We start from the raw sequence: 23,592 nt of genomic DNA on the forward strand, positions 1-23,592 counted from the left end.
CTCGACTATGTTACATCTACAATTTTCCTTCTATCGCTAGATGACGTATTATTTGGTCCTATTATAGTCTTCTTCGTTAACCTCTCCTTGCCCGAAAGTTTCTGTTAATTGCGCGGTGCCAGCTTACACTGTTTGGCTCACGAAAAATCTCATTTTTGCCTTTTCTCTCATTCATCGACTGACTTCTTGCACAGCCTCAGTAACGCTCAGGTGGTGCAAATCTTGAGAGCCCTGTCGTGTACGAAACGCCCTATACTAACGAGAGGAAAAATGGTTGCACTGCAGATCGCTGCAAGTGCCCGGATATATATTTACGGGAATTTATCACGAAGAAATGGCTAACCATATGCCTCGTCCCGCCACACCTGAAGCGCGGCTCCCGTGAACGTTAGTATAATTCCAGGCCGAAAGCGTTGTTGAGGCGTTGTTGAGAGCCCGTTGAGGCGGACAAAAGTTGAGTATTCTTCGCGCCGTACACTGTAAACAAAAAGTCCTCGCAAAATGGCAGTAAGTTGTCTAAAAGGCACACAAAAGAGTGTGTTCTAGACGACAGCTTACTTCCTTTTTACTCCCTTATAGGCATATTTTTGGTTAAAGTGTATCAGGCTAGAGATTTTCTTATAGATCCGTGAATTCCAGTACCTCTACTAACGTTTTCGAGATACGAAGAACATCTGGTAAATGGACCCGAAGCTGACATGTTACGCGGATTCTGCTAGGCCGCAGTTTTGTCTGCAATTGGCCTCGTGAAAAGTGAGCGCAGCGTCGGTTGTATTCAGCTGGCTTGTTTACTGGCTTAATAAAACCTTTGTGGAAAACGGTGCGTGAACTGCCCCCCCCCCCCCCCCCCCCCACCTTCCACCTTGCAGGTGTACCTGGCCGGGAGCAACGCCTGCCGTCGCGTGGGTGAAGTTCTGTCGGAGGAGGAGCTGGAATTCTTCGACAGCTTCCAGGAGCGGAAGGCACCGATTCGATCCGTGCACGGGTATCCCATCGTAAGAACCCGTTCACCTATATCCTTTTCGGTGAGGTTGATCAAATTATGTTCCTGAATGTGCGTGTTCCCACGAACCAAAGTTTCGCAAACGTGTGCTCAACATTTATTTCTCTATGACCTTTTCTTTATTCTCAGTGCTGCAGGTCACTGTGCCTTCAGAAGCATGTAATAACGTTGTATGGCGCATATTTATTTAAATGCATAGCCGGCTGACTGTATGTTTAAATCAAAATTACGATCTCATGATTGAGCTACTGGCCGCTGGCAGCAGGGAGCTGGTTGAGACAAGACAGAATTTTGTAGCGATAGCTACATTACGGTAGCATTTCGAGCCTTCAGCGTGGCTGCGCCGCCACGCTGTCACGTGGTTGGTCACGTGGTGCGGAGCAGCTGGCGGTGGCTAGGCGCCGTGGCTGATCACCTGGTTGGTCACGTGATGAAGTACCACTCGGCCAGCTGTAGCTATTGCGTCACTCCAGGTTTAACCAAAGCTAAACCACCGCCAATTTTGAAGGGGTGACTGCGTGGGAGTGCAGTGGGTGTTCTCTGACTTCCAATGGCACTTCAGCAATAAAACTGATGCGCTTTTTTTAAAAGATAGATGTCAGTCATGGAATTTTACGATGAATCTCATCCGACTCGTCCAGCTTTCCACAGCACTACAGATGTGCATTGTAACGTACGTGAGGCTTGACAAGGAGACTGCTTATCACCCGTTGGCGCGGCATGTTCCAGCCTTTATCTCCGTAGAGCGGATTTATGAAACTGTCGGTACTCGAGATTGTTTTTTAATTGGCCTCTGCTGAGGCTGCCCCATGTCTCTTGTTTTCATTGATACACTATTTCTTTTAGTTTCTGGCCTTCAATTTTTTGTCACTCTTTTACTACTTGCGTAGCATATATGTATAAACATTTGAACCCGGATATATCGAACTCGAAAGAGATCGTGAAATAGTTCGATATATTGATAATTCAATATATCAAAAATGGAAATAGGTAAGCGTCAATAAACTGGAAGTAGGAATGCCTTGCACTCACTCTAGTGAAGCGCTTCTTGCAGTGACGTTGCCGCTCGCCTGCACGCTGGCACCGCAGTTATCGCTAGGTGTTGCTGTATCTCACCTGTTTGGCATCGAAGCCACAGCGAATAGTTCCTTGGAACTAGTTACAGCCTAATTTAAGATGTCTACTAGTCTTGTTACCAGCACACTATAGATAGAATAGTCGCGAATTAAAATCAAGGTGCAGTTGGTTTTGCAACGTTTCAGCAGCGAAGCGAGCGCAGCATATCAGGCGAGGGCCGTCGCTTCTCCGCATGACAGCGATGTGGCATGGAAAATTTATGCAAGAAACCGAAGGTTACACTCTCAAGGACACCCCAGTTTAACCTCATAACATGGTTTCACAGCGATAGCGCTGCCAACAGGAGCCCGAGGCCACGTAGCCGACCTGTCTCCGCGCGCGTAAAGTGATCGAAGAGCGTCGTTAGGAGAAGCGTCAACAGCAGGTGCGCGGCGCAGAGTTCGATATATTGAATGACAAGCGTTATTGCATTTCGATCCTACAGCGCGACTTGCCTATACTTTTACACGGGGTTTTCCATAGGGGATAACCTGTGCGTTCGGTATAACCAACAATTCGAAATATCCGGGTTCGACATATCCGGGCTCGACTGGAGCGCACTCGTACGCACGCAGTTTTAACCTCTGGCGAATCGCAGACGGTGAACTGCCACAAGGGGCGACCTGACCCCGCAGGCGGCTGGTGCCTGTGCGATCCAGGGTGGGAGAGCGACCCGCTGGACCACGACGGGTTCAACCCGGACTTGATGGTGTACCACATGTGCACAGTCTACAGCGGGGTGATAACGGCTACCGCGACCAACTCCTCTGGACACCACCGTCACCGACACACCAAGAAGTCTTTCCTCGCCAACATCCCCAAGAAACGGCGTCGTGGGGAGGTGAAGTGCCATCGCCGCCTTTCGATTCGAAGCGTATACTCTATTCACTTACTGCGTACTAGAGAACCCGTGAATTCAGTTTACAGCGTCAACTGTACTTAGCTTATTTTAAAAAAAAAAATGTGGCGTCGGCGGCGCCTCAGTCAGCACTGCTCACCGCCGGACACCCACCTTTAAAAATGCAGCTCCCACTTTCGAGTCCACCACTTCCTGCATACGATATAATGCTCTAACAATAGGCCTCCGCTGTGGTGGCTTAGTGGTTACAGCGTTAGCTGTTTTAGCTGTTTTCTCAGTTTTGCGTTTTTGGCGCGGCGTCCACAAGCCAGCCGCCTGGCACAAACGGGTAAAACTGCTCCTTCGAAGTCACCTTAAAGGGAATGTGAAATGAGTTTTTGAAAATTTGAGGTTTTTCAAGCATTGGAATGTATGAACCTTCTAGCTAAGGCATGTCAAGTAGATTTGCGCTAGCATTTAAAATAGTGAAGTAATCGCCAATTAAAACTGCGACTTTGTTCAGACTTCTCACTGCGCTGGAGAAATGCGGGGAACTCGTGATGGCGTCACTGTTGCCGAAATTTCCCACGTACGCTGCCAGTGTTTGGCGTGCGATGCCGCCAAACAATGCTTCGTGGGCTTCACCTTCGGTGGCGCTGATTTTCTCCCTTGAAACAGCCGTTCCTTCGCTGGAAATGTAACGCCGGCGTACGTGACGTGAACAGTGCGACCCTTTCCCGTCGCGGTGCTCTGCAGAGAAGCCTGAACGCCGATGCGTCTTTATTCGACGATAACTTCACCATATCAGATGCTAGCACAAAAAAAAAAAAAATTCACGTGATTTATCCGCGAGCTTCACACGCACATTCGACCCCTTTAAGCTTATCAAATCATAAACCCTCTTTAGTTGCCCTTTAAGAGTGCATCGCAGTTGCGTCCCCATGCCTCATGCATTATTATGTGGGAACTACCTGAATGCGAATCAAGCTTCATAAACCCTTCATCAGGTAAGTGTGAGATTCAAAATTTTGCCGTTTGGTGATCACGTTAAGATGCGCATTTTATTCACGCGCATCGGCTGTGTGTCGTTACATAATTAGCTGACGTGACAGTACGCAACCCGTCCTGTATCATTTGATTATCCTAGCCTGCAGGCCCGGTCAAAATTCTCCTCACCATGTGAGCGCTTGAGAAATCGAATCGCTGCATGAACCAACACAAGACGAGGCTTGATGCATCCATTCGGTTTTACAAGGTCGCTGATGTGAGTGTCCTGTCAAACCCTTGACAGTGCACTCGCGACGCTTTCCGTTCTGTTTTGAATAACAGAAAGGGGGTGGTGCAAGCCAATTTAAGGAAAAAAACTATTTAAATGCTAAAGAAGGGAACGGATGGCACATGCCACGAGGCACGCGAGCTTTTTTATTCATCTTAACAGCGTCACATCTCGCATCAAACGCAGAGACCGAGAAGTCTGTGCACTGTCGCACGCTCAACAAAACGGGCGTATATACCTAACGCGATCTAGATATCAGAGCGTCGGCCCATGACGTAATATACATACAGCGGTGCAGTTCTGTCAACATTCTGGTGGTTCTTAGGACTTCACAGACTTGCTCTATGGGCCCCATTCTTTGCGCAGTTCTTCAGTAACATTTGAATAAAAAAACGCCTTTATGTAATACCGCTCTAAGCGGTCTGTAAGGGTCAATAAATGATAGTGACGATGCCCCAGGCATTTTTCTACAACCACTTCACTCACTCATATCGGCGCCTGGTTAAAAATATGATGGTGCCGTCTTCACAGCTGGAGCGCACAGCGAAGCTGATGGCGTCAGGGAAAGGCCAAGAGAGGGCTCCAGTGTGGCACTTTTTAGCCGGCGGAGCAGGAACCATCCCAAATGAGAACGGCGACAGAGCCGCCGATTCGAAAGTGATCGAGGACGACTCGCCGTGGTACGGTGCTTACGTCAGCGACGCCCAGATGAGGACCATAGTTCTCCCTGTATCCTTTTATTTTGATGTCTTTCTATCCTGCTTCGTGAGATTTGTGTTTCCTGGGTGCGACGTTGTCTCGTCGCGAATGCTCCCGTAGTCAAACGAATCGACTGAATGCCCGCGTAATGCAAGAAGCGATATTTGTATAGGATTGGAGTTTTAGATTCTTAAGATGCAGCTTAATAACTCCTTCTTGGTTACGTCAGAGGGCGGGCAATACGCTCGGTGCCTCGGATCAGGCCAACCAACAGTAGTTAACCTCTGAAGTTGTCTTTCATGAAACGCAGTATGCTACTTTGTGTCTGGTGATACATTCAAATGGAAGACATTTTTTTGTTTCTATCTCAGCTGCTTGATCCACATTTGTTGTCCTCTGTGATATACATAATTGCGTAAGAACAATGCGCACTCTGCTTATGATTAATTGACATTACCATGAATTCGGCACAAGAGCTTCTAGTTCCCGTGGCTCCCATCACGTAGCGCATGGCTTTGAACATTAATAAATAGCGCGTTCAGATGATCCGTGAGGCAAGACAGAAAGCGGGTGGTTTTATGGGGTTTAGCGTCCCAAAGCGACTCAGGCTATGAGGGACGCCGTAGTGGAGGGCTCCGGAAATTTAGGCCACCTGGGGTTCTTTAACATGCACTGACATCGCACAGTACACGGGCGTCTAGCATTTTACCTCCATCGAAATGCGACCACCGCGGCCGGGATCGAACCCACGTCTTTCGAGGCAGCAGCCGAGCGCCATAACCACAACCACTGATCCACCACAAGAAGCGCGCAGTGTTCATATGGCCCAGAGTGGACGTCATTGTAACGAATTGCAATGCCACCTGTTTTTTTTTTATTTTTTAATGCTATAGCATTAGAAACCCACGAGCCCATAATGGGTTGTCGGTTGAAAGTGATGGTCGGATGAATGTGACGTCACCAGAACGGAAGTGACATCACTTGCGGTGAAGGCTTTGAGGCGGTGACAAAATCCACGGCTGAATTCACTTCTACCTCTTCACATTTTTCGCTAACTATAAAGACAGAAAACAAATTAAGTAAAACACGTCGTAGACATTTCAGATGCATTGCGTCCTTCGAAAATATCGACGGGTATGCGCTTAGTCCTGTTGCACCTACGCTTCACTAAGCATAGTGTTCGGAAGGTGCGTACTATGATATCTGACGTCGAGCAGTGCAAGTCCGGTTCGGTAGGAAGTATAGGGGCAACCACTCGATCTATAGTCCCGTACTCATGCTAACCACATGATGCTTCACTAACGTTTTTATTTGCATCCTGAATTATGCAAGCTTAACCTGCCGTATTTTTCACCGATTGCCTCTGTGTGTGTTTAGACGCCGCGGTGGATGAGTGGTTATGGCGCTCGGCTGCTGCCTCGAAAGACGCGGGTTCGATCCCGGCCGCGGCGGTCGAATTTCGATGGAGGCGAAATTCTAGAGGCCTGTGTACTGTGCGATGTCAGTGCACGTTAAAGAACCCCAGGTGGTCGAAATTTCCGGAGCCCTTCACTACGGCGTCCCTCATAGCCTGAGTCGCTTTGGGACGTTAAACCCCCATGAACCATGAACCAGCCTCTGTGTCTCGAAACCTTCCTAATCATCTCAACTGCACGGTTAAGCATAAAATTAACGTGATAGTGTTAAAGGTCCCGTTCGATGGAAAACCCGGCGTCGGCGTGCCTGTAAAATCCTGATTGATCGAGAGGGTAGTGACGTGGAAAAGTGCTTCCGCTGGAAAGAAAAGAAGGGTGGCCAGGCAGAGTCGAACCGCTGGCTTTTGGATCGGCAGCCACGCTTCCTCTACACCACTGAGGGACGCTCGTCCAGTGGGATAAATGGCGGCCTTGTACGAGCACCTCACACAGTGCACAGTAGGCGAATCACATTACAGAAATTCTTAGTTAACTAGGGTCACTAATTAGCGTCACTAATTAATACGGATGATGACGCGTAATAATGCAGTATGTGATGGCAACAAGCGTGTCGATATGTGTGAAAGGGTGGGCCAGAGAGCCCCCCACCACCCAGCGACCGTGGCGATCGTTTAACACTAACGCGTCATACTCTTAAGGTGAACTTCAGTGCCACCAAAGTTTTCTGCTGATGCCTGGTTATCCAACTTCGCTTCCAACCAGCAAGTGCGGCATAAGGATCACACTCAACGTGAGCCTATTCTCGTGAACCACTTCTCGCCATATCGGCACTACCATCGCAAGCACAGAAAAGCAAAGTATAGACAGCAGGATGAGCCGCGATCGTTCTTTCCATTGCTCACTGGCGGCAACCACCGTGTCGCAATCTGTCCGCGCCCAGCACCCCATTTGCACCCCCTGCCCCTTCACCGCCTCCCTCTCCCCCATCTCTCGACTGAGCGGAACTGCCGATGGCCTTACCGACGCGACCGAAGGCGAACGCGAGCGCGCGGGAATGCATAATTTAGCCTCTTTTCCAACGGTCCCCATGGGCGTAGCGCCGTAATTGAAAACGATTACGTGAGTCATGCGGACGGAGGGGGGGGGGGGGGGGTAAGCCGACAGAAGGGGTCAGCCTTCCTCTCCTTTCTCTCATATTCGTTCGTTCTGCGCTGCTTTCCTTTTGTTTCGTTCTCGTCTCGGGCCCCTGGACAGCCCGATCCACACCCGAAATCTCTCTCTGCGACTCCTCGCCGTCATCTCGCCTTGCGTATGTACGCGTATGTTTTCAATCTGTTCCACTCGGTCCTTCCCTCTCCCTCTTTTTCTCTCTCCATACTTTCCCTCTTTCATACTCCGCGTAGTTGCCGCGGCCCATGCCTAGTGTGTTGTATGAGTTGTGTTTTTTTTATTCCCAAACGTTCCAGCTCCAAAAACTAGGCGATTATTAAGCACGACGGTTGCGGTACCCTATCCTCATTTTCCCCCTCTCCTTGCCTCTCACGTGCCCCCTTTTCTTCCTCCCGTCTCGTCGTTTCGAGGGCGGCGGTCCGCCAAACGTTCCGCGCCAATATTTGTCCGTTCGCAGCAGCGATGGTAACTACCTCTGCTTTCCCTCTCGCTTTCTTTTGCACCTCTTCGTCTGTATTCTCCAAATTTCTCATTGTCTGCTTTCACTTCCGTTTACGGCCTATTTCTCTTTTTCTGCGCCACTCTTTTGCCTGCTTTCGGAGAAAATGGGCTCAGCGAAGCGTAGAGGTAGCGTAGTTTGCCGCGCTCTTTCCCATTTTTTCTTTTTCCCTCCCCCGCATCGCATCCCCTGCTCTTTTACCAGCGGCTAAGGTGAACGTGGGGAAACAGGGACGAATAAGAGTGGGGAACGGAACGATGCTTTGGCGCCAGGGTTAACGAACCTGCGATTTCACGCGGTTCGTTATGGGGCCGGCCGAGATTTGACATATGGTTCCCGGAAATGATCGCAAAGAGCAGCTGCTGACGTTGGAACTCCTCCCCTCCCCTCCCTTCCCCCACCCTTGCTGAGAAAATGGGGAGATGAACGGCGCTGCTCTGGCTCTGATGAGGAAAGGCGTATAATTAAGGGCTGGACTCATCGTCGTATATACTCAATGTCACCTTCACGTCTTCGCAGATGCCTCTTTGGCATAATCACTGTCGCGTGCGCTTATGCACAGACTTCCTTCGTTGCAGAGCGTGTATTGTAAACAGCGTGATCTGCCTTAAAGGGCGACTGCGTAGGTTTTAAAAAACGACGAGCTTAAAGGGTTCGAATGTGTTAAACTCGCAGTTAAAGCATGTGAAGTCCTTTTGGGCTAGCATTTGAAGTGGTGATGTAATCGCCGATTGAAATCGCGACGCTTTTCAAACTTCTCCGCAGCACACAGCGCCAAGTGGGGGGTGCATTATGACGTCATCGAAGGTCCCGGTACCTTTCCAATGCATAAACGCTTGTTTTGAAGAAAAAAAAAACAGTGCCACCGAAGGCAAAGTCCGCCGAGCGTTGTTTGGCAGCTTCCAATAAGGCATGGGAGGGTGTGGTTGCCGGCAGCAGTAATCTGAAACCTTAACCTTCCGTGCCGTCACACTGAGCTTCCCAGCGCTCCTTCGGTGCATTGAGAAGAAGCCTAAAATGCAATCGTCGATTACGTCACTATTTTAAATGATCGCGCAAGAACACTTTGCATGCTTTACCTACAGCCTCTATAGATTTGAATCCTAGAATATCATGGAATTTTCAGAAAGTGGTGCAGTTTCTGTTAAAATGTATCGGACACTCCACTCAGTTATTTGCCTTGTACCGCTGAGCATGGGCACCTCGAAAACGCGCCGATGTGCTTACGCGTCGACACATTTTGCGCAATGTTTCAATAGAATTAAGTTCTTTGTATTCAAGAACTTGAAAGAAACTGTCGGATAACAGATCGCAATGTGAATGTGATGCTTTTTCGAGACAGGTGTGTCCGCGGGAAAATGGCGTTGCTGGAGCAAAAGATCGAGTTTGAATTTTCGCGCGTTCTGCATCGCATGCATCCGCCCTGCTACGCGTGAATCCACTCTGCATCGCGTGAAACTATTGGCATACCACGTGTACGAGCAGCTTCTTTTGTTGTGTTATTTACGTTACCTTCTACGAGTATCCGGTAGCGTTCAGGATAACAGACCCATTCCACAATTGTGTGCTGTGATGGAGTACACATTTTTGTACGCGAGTGCGGAAAACTTTTCCTTAACTAAATGACGCGTGGCCCACAGGTGCTGATTGCGACAGTGACGCTCCTCTCGTGCCTCGTCGTCACCCTCTGCGTCATCGTGACTATCGAGTGTCAGAAGGTCAACGTCGCGTCAACGGCAACGTCGCTGTGATGACTATATACGACACGATACCGTTGCAGTTTATCGTTAGTACACTGTGTTGACAGTGACATGAATTGACTCCATGAGCCGCGAATTTTTATACACATAAAACCTCGTGCTTGGCTTTACGGCGCGTATTAAAAATTCAGTAACGATTGCGCTCATTATCAGTGAAATCTTGCACGCATCACAACGTAAGCTTTGCAAAGAAAAGGTAAATTTAGCTTTCATGTGGAAATCTTCTCAAATCTGTCTACCCAGTTGATGCCATACGCTCCCGGTATTGTGCTTATCTCTGAGACCTAATCACCTCGGGAGCTGATAATAGATATGAAGATATCATGGCACAATTGTATTATATGCCATACCTTGATAGAAGGTTTCAAAGAGAGCGTATTTTCAATAATTTGACACAGATATGACATGTTTCGAAGTTATCTTTTTTCGGGACTGGAATCAATACAGCGCAGCGCTGTGTCTCGATGCCAATTTCTTTTTCTTTTTATATACAGTAAGGGTCATAAAGGTTTTATGATCAGCATTAAAAGTTAAACCGCATGCTCATTACGTGGAATTAATCTTTTTGATGGAACTTTCTGCTGATTCCTGATTCTCTTTGTGCGGTACACAATTAATTCCTCCATGACTCGCATTACGGAACATCGTTCTGGCTTCTCTGCAATGCATCCCCTGATACGCGATATAATTTCTGCCACTGATGGCGTTTTGTTGGCCGCTTTACCGTGCCCATTTTCGATTGCAAAAACAGCAGCATATACGAGCGCGGAAGAAATTTGAAATCGTGTCTTCAATAAGTGTAGCATGACGTTTCACAAATTGGATGTGGTTGTCAATAAAATGGGATAGACATTGTGGCTTTAGGATTTTTCAACATAAATAGTGATGCACACACGTGCAGAAGAATGTGGCTTATTCTTTGGTGCTCGAAGCAAGTAACACGACCAACAAAGGTCATAATCTTGGCGTGCCTAAAGCGCAAATTGCCGGATATATAGTTATCGCGCCCACATAGCTACTCCCGGTTGGCCTTCAGCAACATCAGAAATGGGCATGTTTCGGGTTTTGTCATCTGTAACTAGTTTGGCAGAAGCGACAGGGTCAGCAGCTTCACGAACCGTGGTGTACTGGCGTTCATGTTAATGAAAAAAAAAATGCATTTTTAGTTGCTGGTTAAGCAACTTGTACTCAGAATAGGTTAGCAGGCTTCAGGCGATTGGAACGTCTACGTGCTCGACTCCTGACAACAGAAGAATACAGACGCGTATTTAGAAGGGTAATCAAATATGGAGGACGCTTAATCTTCGCCTTTAAGAGTGGACCGCGACAGCGTGTTGCAGCGCTTCCAGGGAGTCCACGGAACGCCATCGCCCGTTCGGCGCGACGCTTTGCCCGTTGGAAACAGCTTTGAACCCATTTTTCATTTTTTCAATAGCTTCAATTAATTGACAAATTACACACTCTAATTTGTCTTAATTATCATCGTCAAGCATTGGCTTTTTCATTCTGAGCATTTTGACACATTTGACCCCCCCCCTCTTTTTTTCAATCTTTCATTTTTATTTAATTAATCAATTACAATGATTTCATTAACTCTTCATCACCTATCCCATACCAATCAATTATCAATCACTAGAACCAAAATTAAATTGCCATGATACGATTTTTTTTAACGCAGCCCCCGATTATTTGCGACACGCGGTGCCGATTACTACTACGCCCACGGCTTTTCGACCGAGCGAGCTTTATACGCTGTCGCGTAATAAAAATAACAGGGTACTGAAGCCTAGAATTAAAACTGAGAAACCCGATTTTGACCCGCAAAAACGAACACCATAGCTGGAGTCACTACTAGCAGCAACAACCGAACCCGCGCAAAATTTTCAGCAGACAGTTCATGGTCTGTCGATAGACATTCTGAAGCGTAGTTCTGTTAGGGAGGGCAACACTTTCTCGAGGGAGGCGTAAATAACTGTCACTGAATTATTTTCTCCTTCCATGCCAGTTGCAAGTTTCATGCCTTACTTTTAATTGAATTTTACCTATAGCTGCCACGCCACAATGTGCGCTTTCCCACACACAGCGGTAGCCACCCGTAATCCAGCGTGACTCGGACGGTGAGTTTGTGGGGTTGCGGGGGGGGGGGGGGGGGGGGGGGGGGCATGCCCTGCAGCCATGCACCGCATCAGGACAGCGAGTCCGAATGCGGCAGCACGGGTCCGCATGGGAAGAGCGTGGCTCTCCGGTCCATTAGGCCTAGGGAGGAGGGCCGGCGGTTGTCCGCACGGTCACGCGAGCTGACCGCGGCCCGTGGCTAATGAATTGACTCAGCGACGGCCAACGGGTATACGGAGCGCGCGGGCTACCTTCCGCCCGCCGTCTCACGCTGTTTCCCCGCGTGTACAGTACGTGAATTGTTTTCTTTCTTGCTCGGCAAGGCCGATCTGTCACGTTACGGAACGGCGCGAGGCGATGATGCATCTGCTGAGCGGGCACAGTCACTAGTATACGTGGAGAGCGAGGCTTATGCATGGACGCCAGCGTGACCTATCACTGCGTGAACAGAGCCTTGTTTTTTTGTTTGGGGGGGGGGGGGGGGGGGGGGAGGGGTTAGGCCTGCTCTGGAGCTGGTCGCAGAGCGATTCTGATATTGAGTTTCCCTTTATTTCGCAACGACAACGTATCGACGAAGGTCCGGCTGCGAGCCAGTGGTGGTGTGACAGCACACGTTTAAGAAATACAGCCACAGTTTAACCGGTGCATGCATATACACGGAAGGCTAGGTGTGGTGTCGAAGACGTATGGACATGATTAACATTGAGTGCTTAGCAGAAAAACTTCTCTAAGTTGACTGCACGAATAAGGCAAGTTTTCTGTTTCTCCTGCGCGACTCTGCGCCTTTGCGCAGAAATGACTAAGCACGCAGGTCACAAAGATTACATCACAAACTTCCAAAGATGCTTGCATAATATGCAAGCGTAACCATCCTGAACAATTTTACGTTGGCCTATGAACAGTGCGCTGAAGAGGGTGCACAGTCGTGGGCTATATGAGAAGGAACAAAGTTTGAGCATTCATTTATCGACTACACCTCAGTTATGCGTGGCAAGGAGACTTTCTTTTGTTTTCTAACTAGTTACCCTTGGCGTGCTTTACCCACAAGTAATTCTCAAATTTAGGTGAAAAATAACCACAGAATTTGCAGTTATATGCGAAGAGTTTACTCCCTCTTATATTGCTCACGACTGTACCTGCGAATATGGGCTGAGGGTTAAAAATGTACGGTAGTATAACCTTGGTAAATGTCATCCTCATCATCATCAGCCTGACTACACCCACTGCAGGGCAAAGGGCTCTGTCAAGAGGCACTCTATACCTATTTTGCTTCGCTTGAAGCGGATTGAAGTCAAGAAGACGGGTTGTTCTGACCAGCTCTGTTTGCAGTTTGTAAAGTATTTTCTTGATTAAATTTTTCCCCTTTATTACTGGCTCACACCGCGGTGCAGTACGGGTACCATCAACCACGAACTTAGCACGGCGAGTAGCATTGAGGAATAAGTTTGGCCAGGATAGAATCTTTCTGCGTTCGAATCTGAAGCGTACTCTTTCGTTTCGCGTCCTGAATGTGTGCGTCTTTCTTCGTTTCGTCTGTTCATGCACTAATACAACAAAAAACGCGCAAATACGTGAGAATTTGCAGCCTCTCTGTTCCATCATACCTCACTATCACTTTATTGGTGAGAAAGGGACTCTCATGTTAAGAAGGGTTTATTGATATTATTGGACGGTCGAATCTGATTACTTTCATAATTTCGTTTATATTTTGACTAGAATTTCAGACGTAATTTATGGAAGGCAGTATTTGCAAACTTACTTCTTCGTTCGTCTTTAAACGCAGCCTGTACATATGCATACATCGTTATTCAGAAGGTCTGAAGGTTTATTTTCAGCAACAAGGTGTTGCGAGGAAGGTCAGGCAATAAGCTGTATAAATAGCTTGAGAGGTCCCGACTTTCTCTTTACAGAGCAGCATCGGCGATAGCTGGTGTATGACATAAAACAAAAATAAAAAGAGAAATACAAGAAGAAGACCACGCGTAGTCAGCATAGAGAAACATGAAGGTACGGGTGTCATGGGATACATTCATGGTTGGAGAAAAAAAAAGCAGCACGAGGTCATAAGAAGAATAATGGTACAGTCGTACACGGAAGGACTACGGGGAGTAGGAAATAATTAAACATAGTGAAATTGACACGAGTCGACAGAATGGCAATAAGAACAAACCTATTAGACTATTATTTGACGCAATTCTTGTGAAATAAATATCGCAGAGGGCAAGATTGTCACGTCAGTAAATAGTGCAAATAAGTATGCTGCACATTTGTTGTACATAGTTTGTATGACATTTCTTAACATTTTAAGGCTCTGCTCTGCGGATGTCAAGCACTGTTTTGTTTTGCTCTAACTCACAAAGTGCTGGTATTACGCAGTGCACCAAATAAATCATAAGAAATGCGTTCTTGAATTTCTTTGTCAGTTTCCATGCCAAAGTCACACTTGTGTGTACAGTTAAACCTCGTAATAACGAGGTTTAATGGTCTAAGCGATTACTTCGCTCTAACCGCAACTTCGTTATAGCCCGTGTTGACCGAGCTTCTAAATGGAATCGTCATTGCTTCGTTACAGCCATCATTTCGTTATAAACCATATCGTTATAACGAGGTTCGACTATATATTTCGACGTCGAGAGTGCACAGCATAGATTTTCGTTGGGACCAAGAACGGAAAGCATCCTGGCTGCGGAAGCATTTTTAAGGCAGCCCAGATGCCCAAGACAAAGTCAAGGCGCCTCACCTAGAATCGACGCTGTTAAGGCTGTAACCACCGAAAAGACGGCGCTCGAAGGAACAAAGAAACCTCCCTCTGCCTGTTTACAATAATGCTGACGAATACAAGCTGCGCCGGGAATCTCGCATCTGCAGTGCGCCCCCAAATTAACGCTCAGTGTGCTCGCCCAGCAAACAATGGCCAAACCGGGGGCAACGTACCGCTGGCAACGAGCAGTCGCTGGAAAACGCCGCAATTACGGCGATGGCGACGCAAGATTGTCGCCGCCGCAGGAGAAAAAAAAAGAAAAGAAACTGCGTTGAAGGCGTTTACCCAGCCCGGATAAAGCAAAGAAATGAAAGAAACAGCGAAGAAAAAATGCGCGCCCCAGTTGGATATAAAACGCAGTGCCTTTCAGTGAACGGAAGGAAGCCGCAGATACAATGTCCCTATATATATACGAATAAAACCCCAGTCCCTTCTGAGAAGGACCTTTTGTCTTTCTCGCTGCATAGTACGCGGAGTCCCATTTGCGGATGCCAACTGTCGTCGGGTCAAAAGGTGGTCCCGAGGTCCGTTTTCTCCGCAGAGAACCATTTGTCATGCTGCGATACACACGACATGACGGAGCTACGAGCAGAGGGAAAGGGAGAAAGAAAGCTCTGCGCTCGCACAGGAAAGGGAAGGCATCGATAGTGATCGGGGGAGGCGAGGGAGCCCGCAGCGTGTCCCACTATATATACGCGAGCAGATTTCACGGCTGGCCGCGCATTCATGTATTTGCATGCCAGCGAGCGACGCCAGTTTCGTACCGCGTGTAATCCGCGTGCATCTGCCGGTCTGCATTGGATATACGAGATTGGACGCTGCGATTTAGCCTCAGTGAGCGCGCGACTTTAGAGATGCGGAGTCACGTCATGTCCATCGGGCCGGTGGGAGACACGATGACCTTAACGGTTAGAAGATGGTAGGAAACAGACCGTGCACACTTAGAGCTGTAGTCGGGCACACAGTAACTCACTTTCTCATCGTTTCGAGGACCTTGCGCAGACCACGTAGTGCAGACTAGAAGGATAGATTGCGCGCACCACTATCCGAACTGTGACCGGTGTAGTGTTCAAAGATTTGTCAGCATTGTTTCACGGGACAGTCATGTTCAACAGTAGTTTCGTAGGGTGTCCTTAATCTTGGTGCTCACATTAATTACGTTTTTATTGAGGCAAAGAGGCAACAAGTAACACGATAAAATTAGGATGTTTACGGGCATTACGTTGCTGCAGCCGGTGGAGGACACTGTTAATTGAAGAACAATTGCTCTTTAGTAGTTGGGCTTCTGTTGCTACTGCTGCTGCTGATGACGATGATAAAGAAAACAGGAATGCAGGCGCTATAGATGAGTTCACAAAACGAGCTCGTGTCTGGGAACATGCGTCTGAGAAAAACACTTAAGGCGCGGAAGGAAATCCACATTAGTATAGGGTGCGTCCTCACTCCGGGAGCCCATTGACTTTTGCCGCCGCTCTACGGAGGTTCACCACCTCCCAGTCCTCAGTTGTTGATTCTCGCAATATCTGGATTGTTGTGGCGTGCCCATACCACGGGGTAAAGTGAACCACTTCACCGCAGAAGGCGCAGTGCGGATCGTATGAATTTATAAACATACAGCTGAATTTGCATCTTCCCATTTCAGAATACCACACATTTATTCGGCACTGGAACTTGTCCTCGTCCCGCATGGTCCCAACAGACATATTTACTTCTTTCTAAGTCACGAAAGGTTCGTATAGTGTACCCTAGATAAGTTTCGATGCAAATAGCAAATCAAACGATTTCCATTCGAATCAGTACATCAAATGTGCTGGTGCTGTCGTACCCAGGACAGCAGCAAATTGAACAAGTATGCGGCTAGATGCAGGGATTGTAGCTCGAGTAAATCTGGAAAGAACAACAGGATCGTGTCTATGAACTCATTAAAGCACATGCAAGGCGCAGCGGTGGCTCAGTGGTTATATGGAGCTCGGCTGCTGACCCGGCAGACGCGGGTTTGATCCCGGCCCCGGTGGTTGCATCTCGATGGAGGCGAAATCCTAAAGGCCTGTATGCAGTGCGATGTCAGCGCACGTTAAAGAACCCCAGGTGGTCGAAGTTTTCCGGAGCACTCCACTACGGCGTCCCCCATAGCCTGAGTCACTTTAGGACGTTAAACCCTATGCACTCATCGGAGCACATGCAATAGCCGCATTCAGGGAGTACGAGCGACAAACTTATGTTAGGACCTGTCAAATTGATCAGCTCATTTCGTAGTTCGTAGTTCTCACTGACTGACCTCCGAATGTTTCCGACTTATATGGAAGCCTCGCGACCGACGAAGTATCGTTAATAAAAGAGGATTTGTTCAAGTACGATTCCGATGCTGTATTTTAAGTTACCGCAAAAATTAATCATGCCATATATTTCTTCTTCCTATTTTGTTGAAAGCAGAACAGAAACTGACCGCGAAATGGCGAGGCACTGACGATGAACTATATCGAATGAGTACTAAAGAGCAAAATGTACAGTAATTTTAAAACTAATTTTATATACCTCTAATTTTGTAACTACTGTTCATCCTGCTCTAACAGCGCCGTTTGTCGTTCATCTCGCTGGGCTCTCACTTTTAGTGGATATCATACAATCTTTCCGCCCTCATAGTACACGAATGCATACAATAAACGGAGCGCCTTGTGTATCGGTGTATCACCGGCTCTTTAGTTCACTTAGAGTCCTTCTATTTTTGTATACTTTAGTCCAGGAAGTATGACGACCATTTTTCGCTCTGATATAAATAAATACGGTTTTAAATAGCATACCCCCCCCCCCCCCCTCAACCTTCTTTCGACAGCTTCCCAATATGCGTGAAAGCTTTTCGAGATGATTATAAAACGCCAAGACCGTCATCCGTCACTTTCAATTTTCGCTATGTATATCCCTTCGTTTCCCTCACACTGTACGAACCTGTACAGCGATTTTTTTTTTTTTCACACCGGTTCCGGAGCCCCCATTTCACTTCTCGCTTTTTATCTTCTCTACCTACACGCAATGCATCATTCTCTCTCTCGAGCCATATGTCAACTTTCCCGGCAGTTGACTGGCAGCGAGGGCGACCACCAGGAACTCTCGGTTACACAAACACCCCGCCGCACGAACGAACTCGCCAGATTCAGGCGCTCGAGCATTAAACCAATAGCGGAGCAAAACCGGCGCGCGCGAACGACATGCGACAGGGTGGGGCTCAGTTTTCACTCCTTCTCTTGTTTCTTCCGCGATGTCCGGAGGCGACGGGGGGGGGGGGGGGGGGGGGGGGTGCGAAGGGGGTGAGGAGGGCGGAGATGGCGTTTCGCTTTTAAGTTGGACAGAAACTGTCAAAAGCCTTAAAGCCGCAAGACAGACGAGGCCCTGCTCGTGCGCGCGCTGTGGACGAACGACTGAGAAACAAAGGAGGGTGGAGGGTAGTCTGGGGGGTGGGAAAAGCAGGGAGGCAGGAAGGCTAAGGTGACGGGCGTGCGTGCGAACACCTGATAACAGTCGCGTGACACATCGGTCACACTGTGTTGCGGTGCGCGCGTCGCACGAGCACGCAACCCTGTCGACTCGGCGACGACTGGAAAAAAAGTAAAGAAAGCCAGTGGCTGGCATACGTGGATTTGTATTCGGAAGTCGGGGTTTTGTGTGAGACAAAAATGCACTGGACAGGAAGCACGCGCGGTGGTTAAGTTCAGTGAAAGCCTGGGAGCGGAGTAAAGCACGCTGTGCAGAAATAAAGTATTAATATTATTATTATTAATAATAGTAATGATAACACAAAGAATTCTCGACGTAAAGAATTCCTGCATCTGGAAAACTGCGCTGATTGCTAGAGCTCCCTTCGATCGGTGTGTGTAAGATTTACCAAATTCATCCTCCACATAAGTTGTCGGATCATTCATGTCTATTTGTAGAATAGAAAGATGAGTTTAAGAATGAATAGGTATTTTATATCTATAGCTAACATATTTGAAACGCGCCGTAGCACAGATGCTTCAACGGGTGCCACAGTGGAACTTTTCCGCGATTGTAGTCAGTCTGAGGGATCAGTTTAGATGGCTGGCAGCTTCTCAGACTCCCATTTATCCCCTATGTTTGTCATCAGTACTATTGTATCTTAAATTAATAGGTAAGAATGAACAGCGAAATGAGGACTGAGTTGAAATGAAAAACTGAAGGGGACATTTAAGCTCCCTCTGAAGGTCATGAAGCGATAGCGTTAATGGGTTAATGCCCGTATGTGCGGGATTGTTTACTTTCTAATTTACATTCATAGATCCCTGGGTGACCTCATACCACTCCTGGCGCAGTGGTGCAGCGTTTAAGCGATGCCCCACTGCCCTGCAATGGCAGCTGCAGCCGCTGGTGGGTCTTGGAAGACACAGGTTGGGTTTCACTAGCAACCTTTCGCGACCAATCATTAATTTAACTGCCACTTGCCATGGTGGGCAGTTTGCTCACAACCCGATGGGCAAGTTGCGATGACGTCACAAGGCCACATGACCTGGGTGACCCACCTGCTGCCTACGTTGCTTCTCCGGCCTTTCCGCGACATGGGGGCTTTAACGCTATCGCGTTGATAAGTGGTAGCACGTTATTAGATATAATTATTTTGTGTTCAGTTGCGTGTTTTCTTAATGACTGGTGTTATACAAGATACTGGTTTTCAAACAATCCGCTGCGCCATGAGCCCTCTGGTCTGTCCGGTGCGAACCGTAGAATCCCGCTACCTGATCTTTGCCCCCAACAGCCCTGCTGGGACCAAAAAACAAAATACTTTCTGCTCCTTTTCCGCCATGAATATATTTTGCAATGAAGAATAATATGTTTCGGGAGTGAACTAAGACATTGCTGAATGCTAAGACAAGAAATTGTACACAGGGAGCCGTGTGGCTAGCTTTCACAACCCGGGAGTGGTAACGAATTCCATCGTACCTGTACTGTCCCACTCGGAAACTTTAAATGATTGTTTCCTTCGCTCCAGCTCTAGGCAAAGCTCTAAGATTTGTTGCGTGAACTAAAGAAGAACTACACGGCGAACTTCTGCCTGCAGTGATGTTCTATTTGCGGAATTTTCCTTTCTTCGAGGAATTATTCGTTAAAATTTGTCCTAAAGGAAGCCTTCACGAGGTTTCAGGAAATATTGGTAATTAGCAGGGAAATTAGGGAATGTTTAGCGGCTAGAGATAATTTTGTCTAAAGACAAATATTACGGCCTGGGCAGGGCACGAACCCGCGGCTACAAGCGGAAAAAAACCAAGGGAGAGAAGGAATCAATCGATGCCAATGCAGAAAGCTTTTCCGTATGCCACTGCTACTGCACAAAGGTTTCAGGCGCGCCCACCTAACTCTACGAGAGCAGTGAAATAACATTCCGATACAAGGCCAATGTGGCGATCAGCACTGAGCCCCACTGTGCCGTCCTCCCTTAGATTACGCGTTTGCACTAACGCTGCTTCTTTACTGGCCTACTGTCAGTATACGACAACTCTGGAGGCTCACACGTTTAGCGTTGACTGCAAAGCGTTATTAGAACGAAAACTAGGCGGTTCCACCGCGCGTATTCTCTCGCGCGTCATTATATACAAAATGTATTTAGGGGCAGGAAGAAAAAATTGAAAATTCGTTTTTGAGGGAAGGAAATGGCGCAGTATCTGTCTCGTATCTCAGCGGACACCTTAACCACACCGTTAGGGAAGGCATAAAGGAGAGAGTAAAAGAAGAAAGGAAGAAAGAGGTGCCGTAGTGGAGGGTTCCGGAATAATTTCGACCACCTGATGACCTTTAACGTGCACTGACATCGCACAGCACACGGGCGCCTCTGCGTTTCGCCTCCATCGAAACGCTGCCGCCGCGGTCGGGTTCGAACCCGGGAACTCCGGATCCTCCCAAGCAGGAGCAGATTTGAAATAAGGGAGTAACGACTCGTTGGCAGCTACCGTAGCGCAGCCATACGGCTACGTAAGAAAGCTATAAATTTTCTGCAGAAACTTCGTTGTTGCAAGCAAAATTCGTTTTAAGCTAAGCTAAGCTAATCGGGACTGAGTTGACAACCGTGTTTCAAATATGCTCTCTTTTCAGGGATTCCTCAAAACGCGTGAGGCTCCCACTTAGAGCTATTGATCGATTCGCCCCGATTCCTGATTTGCTTACTTGCAGTACAGAGAGCGACCGACAGGTAGTGGTCCCGGGTTCGATTCTCGGACCAGGATGATTTTTTTTCTTGATCTAGGAAGCGTCTACGAAAGCTGCATAGCTTTCCTTTATAACCGTATGGTTGCGCTTCGTGCAATGCTTATGCCTAATGACTCCCTCATTTCTTCTATATGTTGCCTTTCTATGCAAGCTGGCGCAAATAAAGCGCCCTAGTCGCATGTTGGCAACACAGAGCTTTCTTTGGGCGACCTACGAGACATTATTTTTTTTCTCCTTCCAAAAAAGCTAGGGTGTCGACTTATGAAACGAATTGACCAATTTGGGAGTAAATACGGTAATCATGCTGAATTGACACTATAGCCTGTGTTGTAGAAGTCACGTAAGAGATACCAGTTAATAGTGTAGTTATTTGCGTGTTGATTTTCTTTTCTTCCTTTAGGAACTGCATTTTATCGAAGAAAGGTCGACACTGGATTGTAAGCAACATTATTTTTAACTATATTTAAGGGGTACGGGCTGACTTGTCTGACGAATCACAGATGCCAAAGGTACGTGGTAGAGCGTTAAAAAGAAAACACAAATACGTGCAACAAGCCGTGCTTGTCCAGCTCCTGCATACTGGCCTTCATTAATCTTGACCAACAGCAAAGGTTGGCAAAAATACACTAAAATAATGCGGATAAAATGCAGAGTTTTTTTTTTCAAACTGCTGCAGAAAAACGCCCAATATAAAGATTTTTATGCCTGAAAAAAAATGGAGGGCAATTACCGTCTACCGCTTGAAACATCACTGGCTGCGAGAACTCTGACTACAGGTCCCGCCACGGGGACTGCCGGCCGATTTAAAACTATTCGCCACCACACGAATTTATACTAGAATGTGGAGACGCTCAGCCGTTCACTCCACTTAGAATCATCATCCATCGGCCCACAGTCTCCGTTGAAGGTGCTGCATCGGCCAGCCGAGTAAACGGAGCGAATCGGGTATCGACGCCAGACCATCAACGGCGGAGGCTAAAGCGAACAGTTGAAAGAGTTCGACCGGCAGAAATGGACTTTCTTCGTCTCAGACTGCGTACGTTTGCTTACTTCCCGTTTCGTGACTTTTCCAGGGGGAGAGTTGAAGGTCTTGAAGAGAACGAATACGAAAGAAAGTGTTTCCTCGTGCCTCGGTATTTTGACCTGACACACCTTTCTTAGGCGGGAGTTGTGAATTTCTATCGACCAATCGAACTGCCTCGCGGAAGCCAGCTGGTCCGTTTGCGGCCGCACGGCACTCCCTCCGCGGCTACCACGTGCAAGAGGCTTTGCCATCGTTGCATATCGACTCGCACAACAGATCGCGTGGTCTGCGGTTTCAGATCACCCGGTGAGAAGAAGTCGCCTGCCTAAACTCTGATAACCTGAGCTCAGTGACCTGTACACCTAGAGTTAAAGGTGGATGAATATAAATGAATTGCAACTCCGCATCTCGTTTCACCTGTCTTTCTTATTTGCGAATGACGTTAAATATGTTACGGCAGTTGAACAGCATGTACGAGGTTGTCTACAAGGACACAGCAACTGCTATTAAAAACTATTCTGTGCGCTGTGACTCAGTGGTTAGGGCACTCGTCTACTGAGCCGGAGTTTTCGTATTTTGATGGAGGCGAAACGCAAAGGCGCCCGTGTGCTGTGCCATGTCAGTGCACGTTAAAGATCCCAAGCTAGTCGAAATTATTCTGGAGCCCTCCACTACGGAACCTATTTCACTCTTTCTTCTTTCACTTCCACCTTTATCCCTTTCCTTACGGCGTGGTTCAGATGTCCGTCGAGATGTGAGACAATTACTGCGCCATTTTCTTTCATCAGAAACTAACTTACAATTCAATTTTTTGGAAAGTTACGAATTTCTGATGGGGCCCTCTAAACGTGACCATCCAAAATTCGCACAATGTTTACAGCGCTTCCATTATACTGGGTGGGCGTACAAGAAATCTACGACTGTGAGCGTGTTCGGAGTCTTGCTTTTAGACACCAAATAACTTGTTGAGATCGGTCATATAAAATAATTTGGTGACGCACAGTCTAGACCATATACTTGAATCTACTGCGATTTGCTTTTCAGGCAAAAGTTTTTTACTGCCAGTCAAATAGGTCAAATGAGAATTGGTAGGTGACTGCCAAGAATGATTCATGAAATGGCGACCACATAAAGCAATCGTACAGTTTTATTCCTAAATAATAAAAAACTTTCACTTAAAACTGCATATTCCGGCCGACACTTATGCAGTTAAATGCCTTGAGAACAGTTTCTCGCGGTTCGGGAACGACAGCAAGTTTTGAACTCATTTTCGGCGTTATCGTACGAGTGTATGCCGAGAAAGGCGGTGGTATTCTGCAGTTTGTCTTTTCGTTTAAGCATCTTGCGTAAACACCTTTGATTCATCTTTCGTGAAGCGTGGCTCACAGTACAATTGACGGCGCTATTGCCCATTTTCGCGCAAACAATTTCAACATGGCGTGTTCCTGCCTAGCCTGCATTTTTACAGCGACGAGGTACCATACAACAGCACGGTACCACAACATCGAAAATGTCGACCCCGAGGGGCTCCAAACCCAAGAGGAGCATAACCGCACGTTCAGGGCAAGGTGGTGATTGAGGGACGAGGGGAAATCAGTCCAAAAACCTGTCCTACATGTTCACTTATCTTGTGTTTTGTCCTTCCAGGCTGTTCTTTGTTTTAACATTTGAAGCGTGTCTTGAAACGCAGCTCGAACTTGAAAGAG

General features: G+C 47.5%; 1 protein-coding gene across 2 annotated transcripts in view; it reads left to right on the forward strand.

The window, feature by feature from the left end:
- Window positions 1-9,993, forward strand: part of LOC144099180 (uncharacterized) — a 45,519-nt gene extending 35,526 nt beyond the window's left edge. For both annotated transcript variants that reach the window (XM_077632315.1, XM_077632316.1), the window contains exons 8-11: window positions 870-995; window positions 2,718-2,960; window positions 4,765-4,962; window positions 9,657-9,993. In XM_077632315.1, coding sequence (XP_077488441.1) covers window positions 870-995; window positions 2,718-2,960; window positions 4,765-4,962; window positions 9,657-9,767 — 678 coding nt within the window. In that variant the 3' untranslated portion in view covers window positions 9,768-9,993. The remainder of the gene's footprint in view (window positions 1-869; window positions 996-2,717; window positions 2,961-4,764; window positions 4,963-9,656) is intronic.
- Window positions 9,994-23,592: the final 13,599 nt, after the last annotated feature.

The sequence above is a fragment of the Amblyomma americanum genome, chromosome 7 (genome assembly GCF_052857255.1).
Source record: "Amblyomma americanum isolate KBUSLIRL-KWMA chromosome 7, ASM5285725v1, whole genome shotgun sequence".
Lineage (NCBI taxonomy): Eukaryota > Metazoa > Arthropoda > Arachnida > Ixodida > Ixodidae > Amblyomma > Amblyomma americanum.